This window comes from Scophthalmus maximus, chromosome 3 (genome assembly GCF_022379125.1).
Source record: "Scophthalmus maximus strain ysfricsl-2021 chromosome 3, ASM2237912v1, whole genome shotgun sequence".
Taxonomy (NCBI): domain Eukaryota; kingdom Metazoa; phylum Chordata; class Actinopteri; order Pleuronectiformes; family Scophthalmidae; genus Scophthalmus; species Scophthalmus maximus.
Window position 1 is genome coordinate 6,646,416 of NC_061517.1, and position 14,998 is coordinate 6,661,413.

Below are 14,998 nucleotides of genomic sequence, written 5' to 3' on the forward strand. Positions count from 1 at the left end.
CCTGGGAAAGCCTCGATGGCTCCCAGCGACCAATCCGCTGTGACCTCTCCGTGCGGGTCGCGCATAGGTGGGCCGAGCCACAGGCTGCGGTGGGACACGCGCAGAGGGCGAGAGAGGGGGAGAGAGACACTTGCAGCGCACAGGGAGAGAGAGAGACAGAGAGAGACAGAGAGAGAGAGTTGATCTGCAGCAGCAGCAGCATCGTGCTCACACACTGACTCAGTGGACGACTGTTCCTGCGAGAGGAATAGAACGACTCCGACTGTTTTTTTTAAAATACCTTTTATTCTTTTATTCTAATAAGTCCGACTGTACAGGAAACGACGCGTCCGCCTCCTCCACACGTTTCTCCAGCCGCGGATGAGCAACACGCCTGGGTTGTTATGTAAGTTCTCACACCGGGGAGCGAGATTCCCTTGGTTTTTTTTTACTTCTTCTTCTTCTTCTCCTCCTTCTCCTCCTCCTCCTCCTCCCTCTCTCAGTATCGATCGCAGACAATCGAACCGAGCGAATGAAAGTGAAACCATTCGCGCTTCTCGGAGTCGTTGCTCTTTATGTATTTGGTTCTGTGCTTGTCGTTCGTGGAGCTCGGTGCTCCTCGTTGGGGCTCCGTGCCCCCCCCCCCCCCCCCCCCCCATCTTGTCCCCCCCTCACGGTGCACTTGTGAAGTGTGCAGGTCGGCGCCCACACGTGCACGGCGCGGACAGATGTTGCGCCTCATCCCGACGGTGGCGACGTTAATCCGACTACAGCCACAAATGAAACTCTCAACACATGTAGAGTCGACGGATGCAATGTGTCCGAGTGAAGTTACTGGCGAGTTGGGAACCGTCGCCTTACTGGAATATTTGATGACTTTGAGCCATCTCGCCTCGGTGCAAAGTCGAACACAAACTTCAGAAGAGACAGTTTCGGTCTTTGTTTCCTTTCTGCAGACGTTGCCCTTTGAGAGAGCAGAGTTTTAATCGATCCCCTTTTCGTGCGTAATCGCACTTTTACGCGCGCGATCTCGCGTTGTTCCGACTTGAATCGCCGACAAGTGAATAAACTGTGATTCATTTTTGTTGTTGTTGGACATCGAGCCTGCGCCGGTGCAGCTGTGGGCCGGACGCTGGTGCGACGCGTCAACTTGAATGACTTTTGCTTTTTGGTGTTTTATAGAATCTCCTTTTTGTATTTGACGCCGCGGTGGTGGCGGTTTCCTGGTTTCTGAACGCGCGGCGGTGGTTTCATTACGCGCCGAACTTCCTTCCAGGATTCATCACCCCCACTTGTCGGGGGGTGAGTGGTGGCGGTGCTGTTTGTTGACAGGTCGGAACAAACACAGGGACACAAAGTGGGTTTTTTCTCTGCTGGGTGTTGGTTGGGAGTCGGTGTGGAGAGAGGGCCACGCGGTGGGGAGGGAGGAGTCGAGTGCAGGCGCACAGCTCTCTGGAGGAGAGAGAGTTACCATTGGAGAAGTGTTGACATAATTCAAGTGTCTGAGTCACTTCTTTTGGCCTCCAGCAGGGAAACCTCCAGAAGAACCTCCCAGCATGTATAAACATTTAAACCAAAGTTCGTTTCCCAATGGCACAAGTACCACCCGGCCAACTCGGTCGTTCGCTGCAAATCTTATGGCATCATTTGTGTGCCATGGTCAAATTGTGTTTACGCTCGGATTCATCCGTCAGGGCATTTTTTTCATCAAGATACTTTTTTTTGTCTCAGTGTTTTTCTGATTTGGTTATAACTTCGGGGAACAGGGCGACAGGCGGCAATTAGCACTTATTCTTCATCGTCAGTTACACATTCATCAGTGATTGTTCTGGGTATGAATGTGAAAAAGGCCCAGGACAATTAGCTGGAGTCTAAAATGGATGGCGTCTTCCGGTCACATGTTTTCTTTACTTCCCCCCAGTTATCAATCTCAAAGCCAAATGAAATAAAACAGAGAAGGATGTATTATCAGTAGAGTGGCGTCACACGTCACCGTCGCTGATGCAGACTGGTGATGCTGTGCAGGGTTTCTGAAGGGGGACGTACTGAAGCAGATCAATGGAACTTCTACTATTACTGCAACTCTGCTTGTGTCCCATGAAGCTCCTCCTATTTGTGCATCTGTTATGGTTGAAGAAAATTTAATACCGTGTGGGGACAAACGTACAACGAAGCATCAGCATCAGTTTTCACCTGCAGTCGTCTTCATTCCTCGCTGTGTGGAGTCATTTTTCTGTAAGGTCGGCGATTTCCTATTCGAGTGACTACAACCGACAAAGTCAAAACCAGAAATGGACAAAGAAACCGTGAAAGTGGGATCAGCGAACTCAAAGCTCAGATGTTAGCCGGATCCACGCATCCTGACTCTCCCACTGTGTTTATGTAGCATCTGTGAATCGTTCGTCTCACCGCTATAGTCCATATCAACGTTTCTTTTAAACTAATGGCGATCTTCATGAAGCCGGAATGACGAGTCAGTCAGTTTCATGGTCTGTCAGTTGGAATCGGAGGCCTCTCAGTGAATCTGGTGGGGGTCGTCCACTAATTGGAAGGTCGCTGGTTCGATCCCCGGCTCCTGCTGTCTGCATGTCAAAGAGTCCACGCTAAGTGTGTAGTGTGATGTAACACACATCTTTAGTCGGGTAAGAAAAAATCTGTAGTGTTTTTCATCCATAGCTCAGTGACAAAATCAAACACGATATTTTATTGCTGGTGTTCTTAGACACAATCTATAATTTAGTCCTATTTTTCAGTGCTGGTGTTGTGATTTAAAACGCGAGCGTGTTCCGAGAAGTGTCCATGAATGGATGATGTGTGGTTTGAGCCTGCGTGCCTCCAGAGTTAAGTCTGTACAATGGGACACAAAAGTAGACAATGTATAAACTGTATGGCTCGATCTGAACTGGAAGGGGCCATAAAGTACATGACAGACGAGGAATGCAGCCCCCAGCGAGAGACCCCAAGGAGCTTACCCCGCCTTTAACACACACACACACACGCACCCAACCACACGCACACAAACACACACACACATGCACCCTTTGGGGAGTGAACAATCCCCTCTTGCAATGCAGTCCCCTAATCTCTAACCACCAGACACAACTTTGATGTTCCCCCACCGCCCCCCTTGTCCTCTGTCCCCTTTCCGTGGGCCCCTCAGCCTGTGCCCTCCATCCTTCCTCAGTTCTTCTTGTTCATTCTCGCTTCCCTCTTTCTCTCTTTCTCTGGAAGCTGAAGCGCGTTTCTGCAGAGACGCAGGTAACGAACGTTTTGTACCTCACGGATTTACCACAATTTCCAGGCAGGAGCTCGTAGGTGAAGCACAAAGGGACACACAAGTGATGCACACACACACCACACCGCTGTGGCTCGGAGCTGTTACCATTACAAGATGTTAGGATGGTGTGAGCCATAATTCCTACTCTATTACTGGGTTGGTGATGTGTATTTTATTTTTATTTTTTGAGCTTTGTAACATACTACAGCACTTAACCCCAACCTATGGATTTAAAACCTACTAACTTGAATTGAATATCCCATCATCAATACATATTTTAATATGGCAAAATTTCTGCATAATAGAAGAAAAGGAAATTATTTTTAGTTAAATTGGCAGCAATTCAAACTCGAAGTGTCCTTTTTTTTGGCTTAATTGTGAACTACAGCGCTATCCTGGAAATCATAGTGCATAAACGTCTAATCTCACTATGAAACAGTTCTGCTGTTTTATTTCAAGTAAAGCACCTGTTTGGGAAAATCTCAAGGCGGTTGGCCAATTCACATTTTCTCCCCTTAATGCAATCCAGTCCAACAAGGCATGCATCGACAGGCGAGCGAATGAAACGCGCCATTGTCTGGATTAAATCTACATATTTCTCCAGGTCGGAAAATATAATGTGAGAACACAACTCCACAACATATGTAGCACGGGTCTGGTTGTTTCTCCACCTCAAGTATTTCTTTAAACTCTTTGTGCAGATTGATCGTGGTGCATCTCAGTGTCATTACAGACGGCTCAAACGATATTTGGGCCCCTGAGAACATTTGAGTGGCCGACCGTGTGACGCATTTTGTTTTGCCCGGTGCTTGTCACCAAAAAAGTTCAACCATAATGGCGGAAGCTCGAATAAGTCAGTTAAAAAAAACCCCACTTGAACATGTCATTGTGCATTTCTCTGTCAAAGATGCCTTTGCACCGCAAGGGGCTGACGAGAGACGCTAAGCTGAGCGCTAAAATTGGCTAAAAGTGGCTAAAATTACGCGCGTCACTCAGGGAAACTGATCCAGGCCTCTGACGCGAAGACTTCAGCAGAATCAGACACTGAGCAGATACCTGTTTGGTCTGGTCGTGGTGTGTAGATGAGAGGCCAAAGGCTCGGGGAGCTGAGGGGAGGGGGCGGGGCCATCTACATCCTGCATGAACCGTGAACCTCCTCACCTCTCGGCGACGGGACAGTCCCTCGCTCGCTCGCATGCATCCACGTCACTCGGCGCACTCTGACTCACACGGCGGCAGTGTGAGCTTGTGCCAGATGCACAGTTCATTGAGAGAGTTGGTGGGTGAAATCCAAGGTCCTCGCTCTGTGGGTGGCTGTGTCAGTTTGGCCGTAGCCAACACGAGGCTTCAGCAGGCTGAGATAGAGTCGGAGTCGGCGCCGTGGTTGTTGTAAGGTATTTTATTTCCACTTTGTTTTGTGCTTTGCCGCCCTGGCCGCGGCTGGACGAGGTAACGCTGCCCCCCCGGGGGAAGCACACTCTGGAAGACACTCACGTGATTTTTGTGTGCTCTCTTGGTTGATGTGTCTCATCGGCTGAACCCTGGAACTGTTTTGTTTTGTGCATGGGGCATCATTTCTCACTGTTTGGTGTTGAAAGGAGGAGCGATAGCAGCAACTAATGAGCCTGTCATCGCGCACGATACGTGCACTGATGGATAGAAATATTCGGGTTACTGCGGGGGTTAAGTGTGTTTTGGGTTAAGTCAGTGCAGTGTGTGGGTGTATGTGTGTGTGTGTGTGTGTGTGTGTGGATGCAGGATGCACCTGGTCGTCTCGTTTATGTCGCTCTTTTGTGTGCGGCCCACATGCGGTGACATCGTGCCTCCATCCAATATACATTAACACACGTCACACACAAATATTAAAATGTTAATATATATATATATGACCAAAGGTCCTGTTAATCTTTCACTATCTTCAGATTTACATTCGACATAAAAAGGCCCAGAAATGTAATTGAGTCCCGTATTGGAGTTGTTTATGTGCTGATTCTATTTTTGATACTATGTTGTGCTGTTGCATTACATTTGCATTAAGGTGTTTCTAATAGTTTGTCCATCTCATTTACATGGGTGGATGTGCTGATGTGTGAGCAATATCTTCAACATGATCATAAGCAAGGCCACATTGCACCACCTCAAGAACACCGGTATAGTTAAATAATGACGTCTCCAACAGAGCGTCTACGGTGATTAAATGACGCATAGAGTTAAATACAGAACGGTAGAGTTGGGTTGGATGTAGTAATCATGCAGCTCCCGGTTTATTTTCTCCCGCACGGTCACTTTCTTTTCCTCCTTTCTTTTACAAATTCCATTCTTTTCCGTGTTAGAAGTGTGTTGCCTCTGGGCACATCCAGTTCAGATTAATGTGAGCTGAACTAAATCTGTCCGTCTGCTACCTGAGGTCTGCAGGTCTCTCTGTACATGCCTGTTTGACGGCAAACCCCCAAAACCACACACACACACACACACACACACACACACACACACACACACACACACACACACACACACACACACACACACACACACACACACACACACACACACACACACACACACACACGTATACGCACTGTAAAAAAAGGGGGATTTGTACGTGAACCACCGTGGAGGCACGGGGGGTCAATCAGTGCAAAACAAGAATGCAGCACTGCACACGGACACACACACTGAGAGTCGTGTGTATCTGTTTACCTCAGGTCTGTATGGACATGTCAGGTCTGCTCCTACCTGTGGACTGAGTTGTCCTCTGCTCTCCTGGTCGTTCTCTTCCTTTTTCTCCACCGCTTCTTTTCTCTCTCTGTCTCTCTGTGTCCCTCAAAGCTGCATTGTTTCACAAAGTATGATAATTTTTTTTGGCCAAAAACCAGATTTGATTAGTCGTTAGTCGTTGTTTTGTTTTTGCTAAAAGCACTGAACTGATTGGAGCTAAGCATGGTGGAGGGACGGGACAATGGGCCACAGAAGAACCCAATACATTTCGGTGCGGACCCGTTTAAGGGCTCAGATTTATCAGTATTTTCGTTTTTCAACTAGTAACGAGGCGACATTAAAAAGAAACCATGTCCAAATGTACAAAAGAACTTTTAATGTCGCCTCCTTACTCCATCTTTCTTCCCGCACATTCACTCGCCTGGCACCCATTCTCTTTGATTTGATTTGATTACATGATTGACATATTGTAGAGATTCTGATTTTTAAAAACGAATCCATATTCTTTCACTGTACTTGCTAGTACAACTCTACAAGCCTCTATGACATAAACTCTTTTGTATTTATTTTCCTGTCTGACTGTTTTTCCGGTTTGTGTCCCGTCCAGGTTTGAAAAGGAGTCGGGACAGACACTGGACCAGTCGACTGCAACTGCGATGCCTTCCAACAAGTACTCTGCTGCAATCTTGGAGGAGAGCAACAACATGACTGCCACTGTGAGTCACACACACACACACACACACACACACACACACACACACACACATACCTAAAACAGTTAAAACACGTTTTCACCTTAACATTTGAAGATTTATGCTATGATGTAATGGAAACTGGCTTTTTTAAACCCTAACCTTTACCATCATGCCGAACCCTAACGTCAAACCTCATTCTAACCCTGAAACATCGTCTTTCGCCTTAAAAAAGCCCTGTGAAGTTGTGCGAAAAAGCCAAAATGTCCTCACAACGGTGGTTTTTTGATCCAAAACACACAAAAGCACGTGTGTTGATGCCAAGGCAGATGCCCGGGCAAGAGTGCCAGCATGTTAGATGAGTCTAATTGAGAATGCATTGGTGACACACACACACACACACACACACACACACACACACAGCTGTGTCTACACAAAGAGGACATAGGGGATAGATGGAAGGACGGAGGCAGCAAGGGGAGAGGGAGCAGAGAGAAGGAGGGAGGGCTTGTGTGTGTTCTAGGTATTATTCATGTTATGGGGACCATAACCTGTTGACACAGTCACATTATGGGGATCTGCCTTCCTTATGGGGACAAAGAGTCCCCCATTAATGAATCATATAGAGGCACGAAAGTGGCAAAGAACAGAATGGAGAAAGAAGGATTCTCGGAGCACACGAAGGACGTGAGCGCAGCACACTGGCGTCTTTATTCGCCACGAAAAAATGGATTCACTTCAAGTATGTGGAGGAGATGCAACGCACACACGTTCACACACAGATACACCCAAATTTCTTCAGTTGCTCTCGCAATCTGCACACACACACACACGCCCACAGACCCACACACACTGTTTCACATGTACCCACGCACACACACATTTTCACTCTTTCATAATTTTCAGGCATATGTACACAGACTTTGTCACACACACACACACACACACACATTTATTGAGGCTCTCGTCATCCGTTACTGCTTCTTCCTCTTTCTCACTCATATATCACTCGGTCCGAGAGCCCCCCCCCCCCCCGCCATCTGCTTTTCTGTTTTTTTCTTCTCTTGATGTTGCTCTCTCACCATCTCCTCTTTCTCTGTTCCTCCTCTCCTTCCCTTCATCCCAAACGCAAGCCTTCATTTTCTCCTCATCGGCACAACTTCTGTGTTTGTTGTTCGCCCGTCTCCATGTTAACCGGCCGAGCTCCCGTCGTATCGTGTGTGACGTGACGACTGGAGTCCGGAGGTATTCACTTCAAGATTGACTGCGGTTGGGTTATTCCATAGATCATGAACTGAAGTCTGAAAAGTGACATGATCTGGAGGGCGGTTTTATCTGGAACACTTCCCGTGTTGGGATTAATGACTGTTTAGACAAGTAGGGTTCCTCTATCTGTGGACACACGGAGAGCAGCTCGATGCACTTTTAGTGCCGTTGTGATCATTGTGTTTTTCATTCTCGATTTGATCTCACAGTAGTGAATGAGTGAACGGAGCTGAGTGGTGGCAGCTGGCAGTGTGAGCACCAACATAAAGGAAAGGTGAATGATTTGGGGAAAGAGTGCGGGACATTTGATTCTTTATTAGAGCGCCGGAGATTTATCAGCTGGCCGATAAAAATTGGTAAATATGAGCCTTTCACTTACATAACAGTATCTGCGTGCATATTTGCAGATATGCACCGATATGAAAGCTTTTATTTAAAACATAAATTTAGTTCTATATATTTGGTTGTATTTGTGTTTTTTTCCTTTTTTATTAATAGTTATTTATTTTGTCATAGGGTTTGATAACTACATCATAGCAAATCATCGCCAATTTTTCTTAACGTATCGGTAAATGTATAATGCAATACCTGCATTTCTAAGCCTTGTCTGAGAGGAGGCCCACGGTCTCAGGCTTAGATATAGTTTGGTTGGTGTTTGTTATGTGTGTTGTTTCGTCGCAGGTCCGTAAAGACATTTCTTGCACAATAACCTTACAGTCGACAAGACAAACTCTTACCCAGCAACAGCACTGATATGAGTCATTTATCAAATGTCAGATAAATCAGTTTTGTGTAAACTCAATTGCTGCTAGTACTAGGTCGTCAAAGAAATCGTAATATGAACACTATGTGCAAGGCTTCATCCTGCAGCCTCTTCTTTTGTGTAAACGATGTGAGCTCACATCTTTGTTGAAGCTTGCAGCATCACGGACAAGCTGTTCTGACAAATAACTGGGGGGAAAAATATGTAAAACAAAGGAGTTTTTTATTGCTCATGTCTTTGTTAAGAAACACTCTCAGAGGGCCCCCCCCCCCAGGTGACAGTGCACACGGTCCTATTTAAATGTGAGCTATAGAACAGTGTTTCTAATCATTTAGGCCTCGCTAAGATGTTTTGACAGCGCAGTCGGAGCGCCGCGGGGGCTCTCTGTTGCTCACTGTGGAATGTGCGGGTGACGTAGGTTTCTCGAAACCTGCACAGCGCAACGGTTTGCACGCTGCTTTGCCACACTCGAGCAGAGACGTACAGAACGAGCTGCATGCACACAAGTTTTTATTTCAAGCTTTGGCCATGTTTGATATGATCATCCCAACATTGCGATTCTATACATACGACGGTCAATAAGCAAAAGCATTATGGGTCGCTGATAATCTTACGAAAAACATTTTTCTAGCAGTAGCCATCATAGCAACAATACTAGCAGAAGTGATAAGAGGAATAAGTCGTCGCTGAATTAGTTGTAAGATTTGTAGGAAAGGGACAATTTGTGCTTCTTTAATGCTTAATGGGGCATGTTCATGTTTACAAGCCGCAAAGAGAAGAAGGCAGGTCGGACATTGATGATGATGATGATGATGATGATGATGATGATGATAACAGTCTAGAACTACCTGTTTGACAACAACAAGTCCCATTTCCCCTTCCCATGTGAAACTAGAGGAGCTGGAATGAGCAATTAAACATTTCTCGGAACACTTACCTGACGCCCACATCTAGAGTAACCCAAAGGCTCCTAAGACGAGGGATGTTTGTGACCACAAGTGGCATGAAACAAACTTTGGAATGAGCTTTGTAATGCTTTTACAACCTTAATTTCAAAGGCTTTTGCGTGTGTTTTTCAGCATTTTCTCAAGAATCTGTCGCCACAAACCTTCTTTTGTCTGTGCGCCCCCCCCCCCCATCTTTGACAAAAGCAGACCTGGTCTGTTTTTGTCCCGACAGAGAGTAGCAGTAAAGATTTAAACAAAATGAGCTGAAAAGAGAAAATGATGGAGGACGGGGATTGAAGGAAGTTCAGATGAGGTAGACGGAGACGAGGACAAAGAGGGAAGTGAAGCTTTCTTTCTGTTCGACGGTGCAAAAGGAATTTCAAGTCCATGTACTACTGCTGCATCAGAAGAAGGGAGTAAATGAAATAGCCAAATGCAAAACTTTAGCAGGGTTTTTTTTTCTGTTATTATTTTCATACTTCATTTCCCGCAAACGTATTCCATATTTTTGCCTCTACATGAAAAGAAAAAAGGACTGGATCTTGGCCTTAGTTGGCAGAAAGTGAAATGAGACAACAGATTATTCGCGTGAGGTGTTCATCATCCAGCAAAAAGTATGTTCCAGTTGCTCATTCAACGCGTAGATGTGTCACAAATCACCTACAAACGTGCACTTAGATTGGGAACGCTACGAGATTTATAGGGCTCTAAAAGGAGGGGAGATTACGGGAGGTGGAGACAGATGGAGATGCCCCGGGCTTGTGTTATTTGTCTGTCTCTCTGTCGGTCTCTTTTGGAGACTCGAAGGAGGATGAGTTATGGGTTGCTTAAGTACCCGGAGATGCAAAATGGCCAGAAAGTCAGCGGGAAATAGCTTTTCAACATGCGCATGTATATGTACACACACATACGCCCGGAGTTGACACACGTCTTGGGTGATCTGTTCACAAGTGCGCAGCTCTTAAGCAACATCAGTTCACACCGCATGCGTCACGAGTGACCGCTCCTGTCTGTTTACCCCTGATCATGTGGCTCTTGTCGCCGTTTGCTTTTGTGTGTTTTTTTGCTGCAAACCAACGCTGAAAAAGAAATAATGGTTTTCGTTGCGCTGTCACTTTTTAAGTCGGATATTCCATCTGACCTGGTTCCAACTGGCTCTACGAACTATGATTACTGTCTCTGAGGCAGGAATGTGACAGAGAACACAGGCTTTTGAAGTCATGAATCACTTACGCCCACTTCTGCCTTTCTCACCATCCTTTTTAACGGTATACCATACATAGTTTACTTTTAATATGTATTTTATATATTGAAAACACTTCAACTTCAACTTTTAAAAAAAATGAATTATTTAACTATGCATTACATCATTTATCATATGACATCATGGGGAAATCATTCATTCCATCATTTGCAGATATATTTTTTGGACCATATTTATGTTGACTTTGATCCTTGACCTTTGACCCATCAGCTCCAAAACATGATCGTCCGTAGTAATATTCTCTCAAAGAGTGAGGTGGTGGAGAATGGGAAGACCACACGCTCACATAGCTACATGTTGCCCCCCCATTTTTTGACCATTTTCCCAGGTGTCCCACATTTTCATCTGTCCGTTTTCATTGCTTGATAATTCGACTCTCAGGTCTCGGGTCAAAGACATTGCCTGAAGAAAAATATTGCAGGCCCAGTCCGCTCCTTTCGTCACTCGTTCATCCCACTCAACCAGCGCCTCCCTCTGCTGTCACTCCTCCCCGCTGCTCACCTCCTCACCTTTCGTCGCTCGGAGCCTTTTCACTCCACATCTCCCTCTGCGTGGCCTCCAACCGCTGCGTAATGCGACAGGTAGCCGCGCTGTAGCTCGGCGCTCAGGCTCAGCACGCGTGGGTGAATTCATGTTTGGACAGGGGAGGCCGGCAGTGGCTGAGAGGTTGTTGGTCTAATGCTGGGCGTTTGATGTGGTCTTGTGCTCCAGAAAGCCTAGAAACCTTTTCCCTCTGGTTCCCATTTCTAACTTGCGACACCAACGACAGCATTCCTCTTCCACTTTGCGGCCTTTACACTTGATATTTTGAGAGCCGATTAGTTGATTTGTGAGGATACGATCTTTGCCCTGAGCAGCTATCGGCTCAATAAGTTTCCCTTGTCACTAATGTTTGGTCTGGGTGATGCTCACAGCGCCGCATCTCATAGCCAAAATTGTCATGTGGCGTGCCGGCCCTCTTCTCTCTCTGTCTGTCTATCTCAGAAAGCTCTCGCACGTGCACCGCAGCCCTGACACCACCCCGGAGGAGTTACGTGTGAGCGCGTAAATGTCCAAATCATTTGGACCGGACATCAGACGGACTTCGCCCTTGCCAGCCTGCCCCGGCACAAAGTCCGTGTGATGTCCGATTGAGCCCGTGTGTGAATAGAGTCACTGTCAGGAGGAGAATTCACGGCGAGCGGCCGGGCGTGTGGATGATGTTTCTATCATGCAAATAGTGCGACGCCACGAGCGGAACGCTGTGATTTCCACAGCGTTCTCTTTGGGGGTCACGTCCTGCCTGCCGCCTCCTGCACGCTCTACCCAGGTGCCGACCCTCGGCAAAACCGAACAGAGTGTGTCCAGTAGTTGGGGAAGCGGCGGACGCGTTGTGTGCTGCGTGTGTGAAAGGGCAACTTTATAGGAGGAAACATTGTCAGTCTCTCTTTCGCCTTCCTTTCCCCTTGGCAACGGCCCTCACTCATTAGCATCTTGAGCACATACTTTGTGCACAAGTTCACCGAGTTCATTTACACTTGGGGAAATTTGGCGTTTGCAAACACACACACACACACACACACACACACAAACACACACACACACACACACACACACACACGCACACACACACACACCGCATGCATTCCCTCTTTTATGACCTTGAACAGTTACAAACAGCCGCAGATTCGGTTAGCTGTGAACAGTAACCACAATCTCGCAACCGTCCATCTGTTTCACAGCTGCTCCTCGTCGTCTCGCCTCGGTTCCATCTCTGACTCTGTCTTTTTCCAGACATATCCCTACATTTTTTAAGTCTCACTTCAATACCTAATTATTAAACAATACCTAATTGTTCCACGTGACGCACTAAAAGCCCATCCTTATTATCTGTAAACGTTTGTCTGCAAATTAATTCCTCGCCTTGTGCTTCATTGTTTGGAACTGTTAACATAAAATGTATTTTTGTAGCATACAAAAAAATGGCCACTTAACATATTATTTAAATGATAATTGATATTTGGAAAAGATAAATGTGCTAGATTTACAAGAGTGATAGCAGCTTCATCTCTACAGGGGTAAACTGTTGGCGTAATCCAATAAAGTGCAAAAAATACTTTAAACAATCACAAATCACAACTTTCTTTTTCATATTTTTTTAATCAAGTGTAAATATAGATTCATGAATTCTGTCATGCAAGGAAACAAGTCGAAGTCTGTGTCCTCATCATCTTTAAAGGGAATGTTTATCATGACAATATAATCATCCAAACTCTAAAGATGTAATACTTACGACTTGATGCATACATATGCAGATGGCTACACCTTATCAAATGTGAATATTTGATGCCCGTCCCTGTCCGTCATGACAGTGAATTGTATATTTTGATTCTGGAAACCCAAAATTTGTATTGATATGAAGATAAATCAAATCATTGTGTAAATAATCTAGAGATCAGTGAATAATGAAAAGAAATTCAGCTGCAGCCCTTCAGAAACCGTTTGATCCTCCCCCCTGCATGGAGGCCTTTGCACTTGTTTTTATTACCCGCCATTTATTTTCGATTTCTTACTTTCCTCACTCACCATGTGCTCCATGAGCACGAGCTCACTGACGTGCACACATCTGTTACACTCGTAAATCCCTTACATACATTAGTATCTGCGCACCTTTTGTATTCAGCCCCCTTTAATCTGAGCGGGCCGATGAGGGATTACGCGGATTCAGTATTTCAAGTGCGGATGTGGCAAGTTCAAGTCCAGACAGAGCCGAGCTGAGCCGAACGCGGTTGAAACTCTCCCTCACCTCAGACGAGAGATGAAGTGATGCAGAGAGAAACAGGAATAAAATATGTTCTTCCTACTTCCTGGCCCTCAAGTTGATCTCTCTCTCTTTAGCTCCCTGATCCCTCTGGCAAACAGGCCGCTCACTCCAACAAATGACTCACTGTGGCCGGGGTCCAGTGACGGATGGCAGATTCATCACCCTCCGTGTTGTTCTTTTATGGTTTTTCTAAAGCGCTCCTGTTGAGTCAGATTGGTTTACTTAAAGGGATAGTTCAGTGATCTTGAAGTGGGGCTGAATGAGTTATTCATGCATAGTTAATATGTCACCTTACGGAGACGGTGATCAGCGATGTCTTTTAACGGAGTATGGAGGAGAAGTGGAAGTAGCGTAAGTCAGAGTCCTACTGTTGCAGAGGGGACCACCGAAAAAACTCTTTTTCACTGCGACAGTTTTCCGCCAGACATCCGTTTAAGTTTGCACTTTCATTTCAAGCGTACTTCGGCCATGTATCACTGCGCCGACTCGCGCCGGCAGAGTAACAATCGGCAAATCAGCTGTTCCACTCAAAGCTACCGCGGCAAGATGGCGCAGTGATACCTGCCCGAAGTACTTTATGTTTAAGCTCCCGTGAACAATTGGTTTTGCGACCTTGTGTTTGGACAACACACTTCCTTTTTTTCCCCCGATGGAGATGTGCTGACTTGCAAGACGTAGCTTGAACAAAATACCTTGTGTCGGTGTCAGGCAGCCTTAAATTATGAATGATCTGGTGTTGATATCTAATATCGCATCCCATTCATGTGAACGCAATATTTCAGTAAAGCTTTCCACAATCAACTCAATTAAACTGCAGTTTTGAAAATACTCAAAGAAAGAAAGAAAAAAATGACCAAGCATTAGTCAAAGATGAGTGACATTAAACAATAGCCTCAATAGTCTCAATCTGAGCGGCGTCCACGAATCACCCTCCCTGACGTTGTTCTCCCTCTGTTGCCAGGCGCCGGTGAACGGAGACACGCCTCCAGCTGAAGGCCTGTCAGAGAACGACAGCGGCGTGGAGCTGACCAATGAGAACAGCCCTCTGACTGCGGCTGAACCGCCCTCCCCCTTTAGCCCTAAACAGAACGGAGACGCTGCCTCACCTCAAGGTAACACACGCATGCACACACCCACACACACACACGCACACGCACACGCAAACACACACACGCACCCACACACGCACATGCACACACACACACACACACACACACACACACACGCGCACCCACACACGCACCCACACACGCACACACACACACACACGCACCCACACACGCACTCAC

The 14,998-nt window shown here is 46.3% G+C and overlaps 1 protein-coding gene across 5 annotated transcripts in view; it reads left to right on the forward strand.

The window, feature by feature from the left end:
- dnmt3bb.1 (DNA (cytosine-5-)-methyltransferase 3 beta, duplicate b.1) overlaps positions 1-14,998 on the forward strand; it is a 29,836-nt gene that overhangs the window by 1,929 nt on the left and 12,909 nt on the right. For 2 of the 5 annotated variants that reach the window (XM_035644931.2, XM_035644932.2), the window contains exons 1-3: positions 4,437-4,645; positions 6,582-6,690; positions 14,671-14,821. In XM_035644931.2, coding sequence (XP_035500824.1) covers positions 4,452-4,645; positions 6,582-6,690; positions 14,671-14,821 — 454 coding nt within the window. In that variant the 5' untranslated portion in view covers positions 4,437-4,451. Of the gene's footprint in view, positions 1-52; positions 386-4,436; positions 4,651-6,581; positions 6,691-14,670; positions 14,822-14,998 lie in introns of those variants that run through there. The other 3 variants (XM_035644933.2, XM_035644935.2, XM_035644936.2) reach the window with 3 other exon arrangements.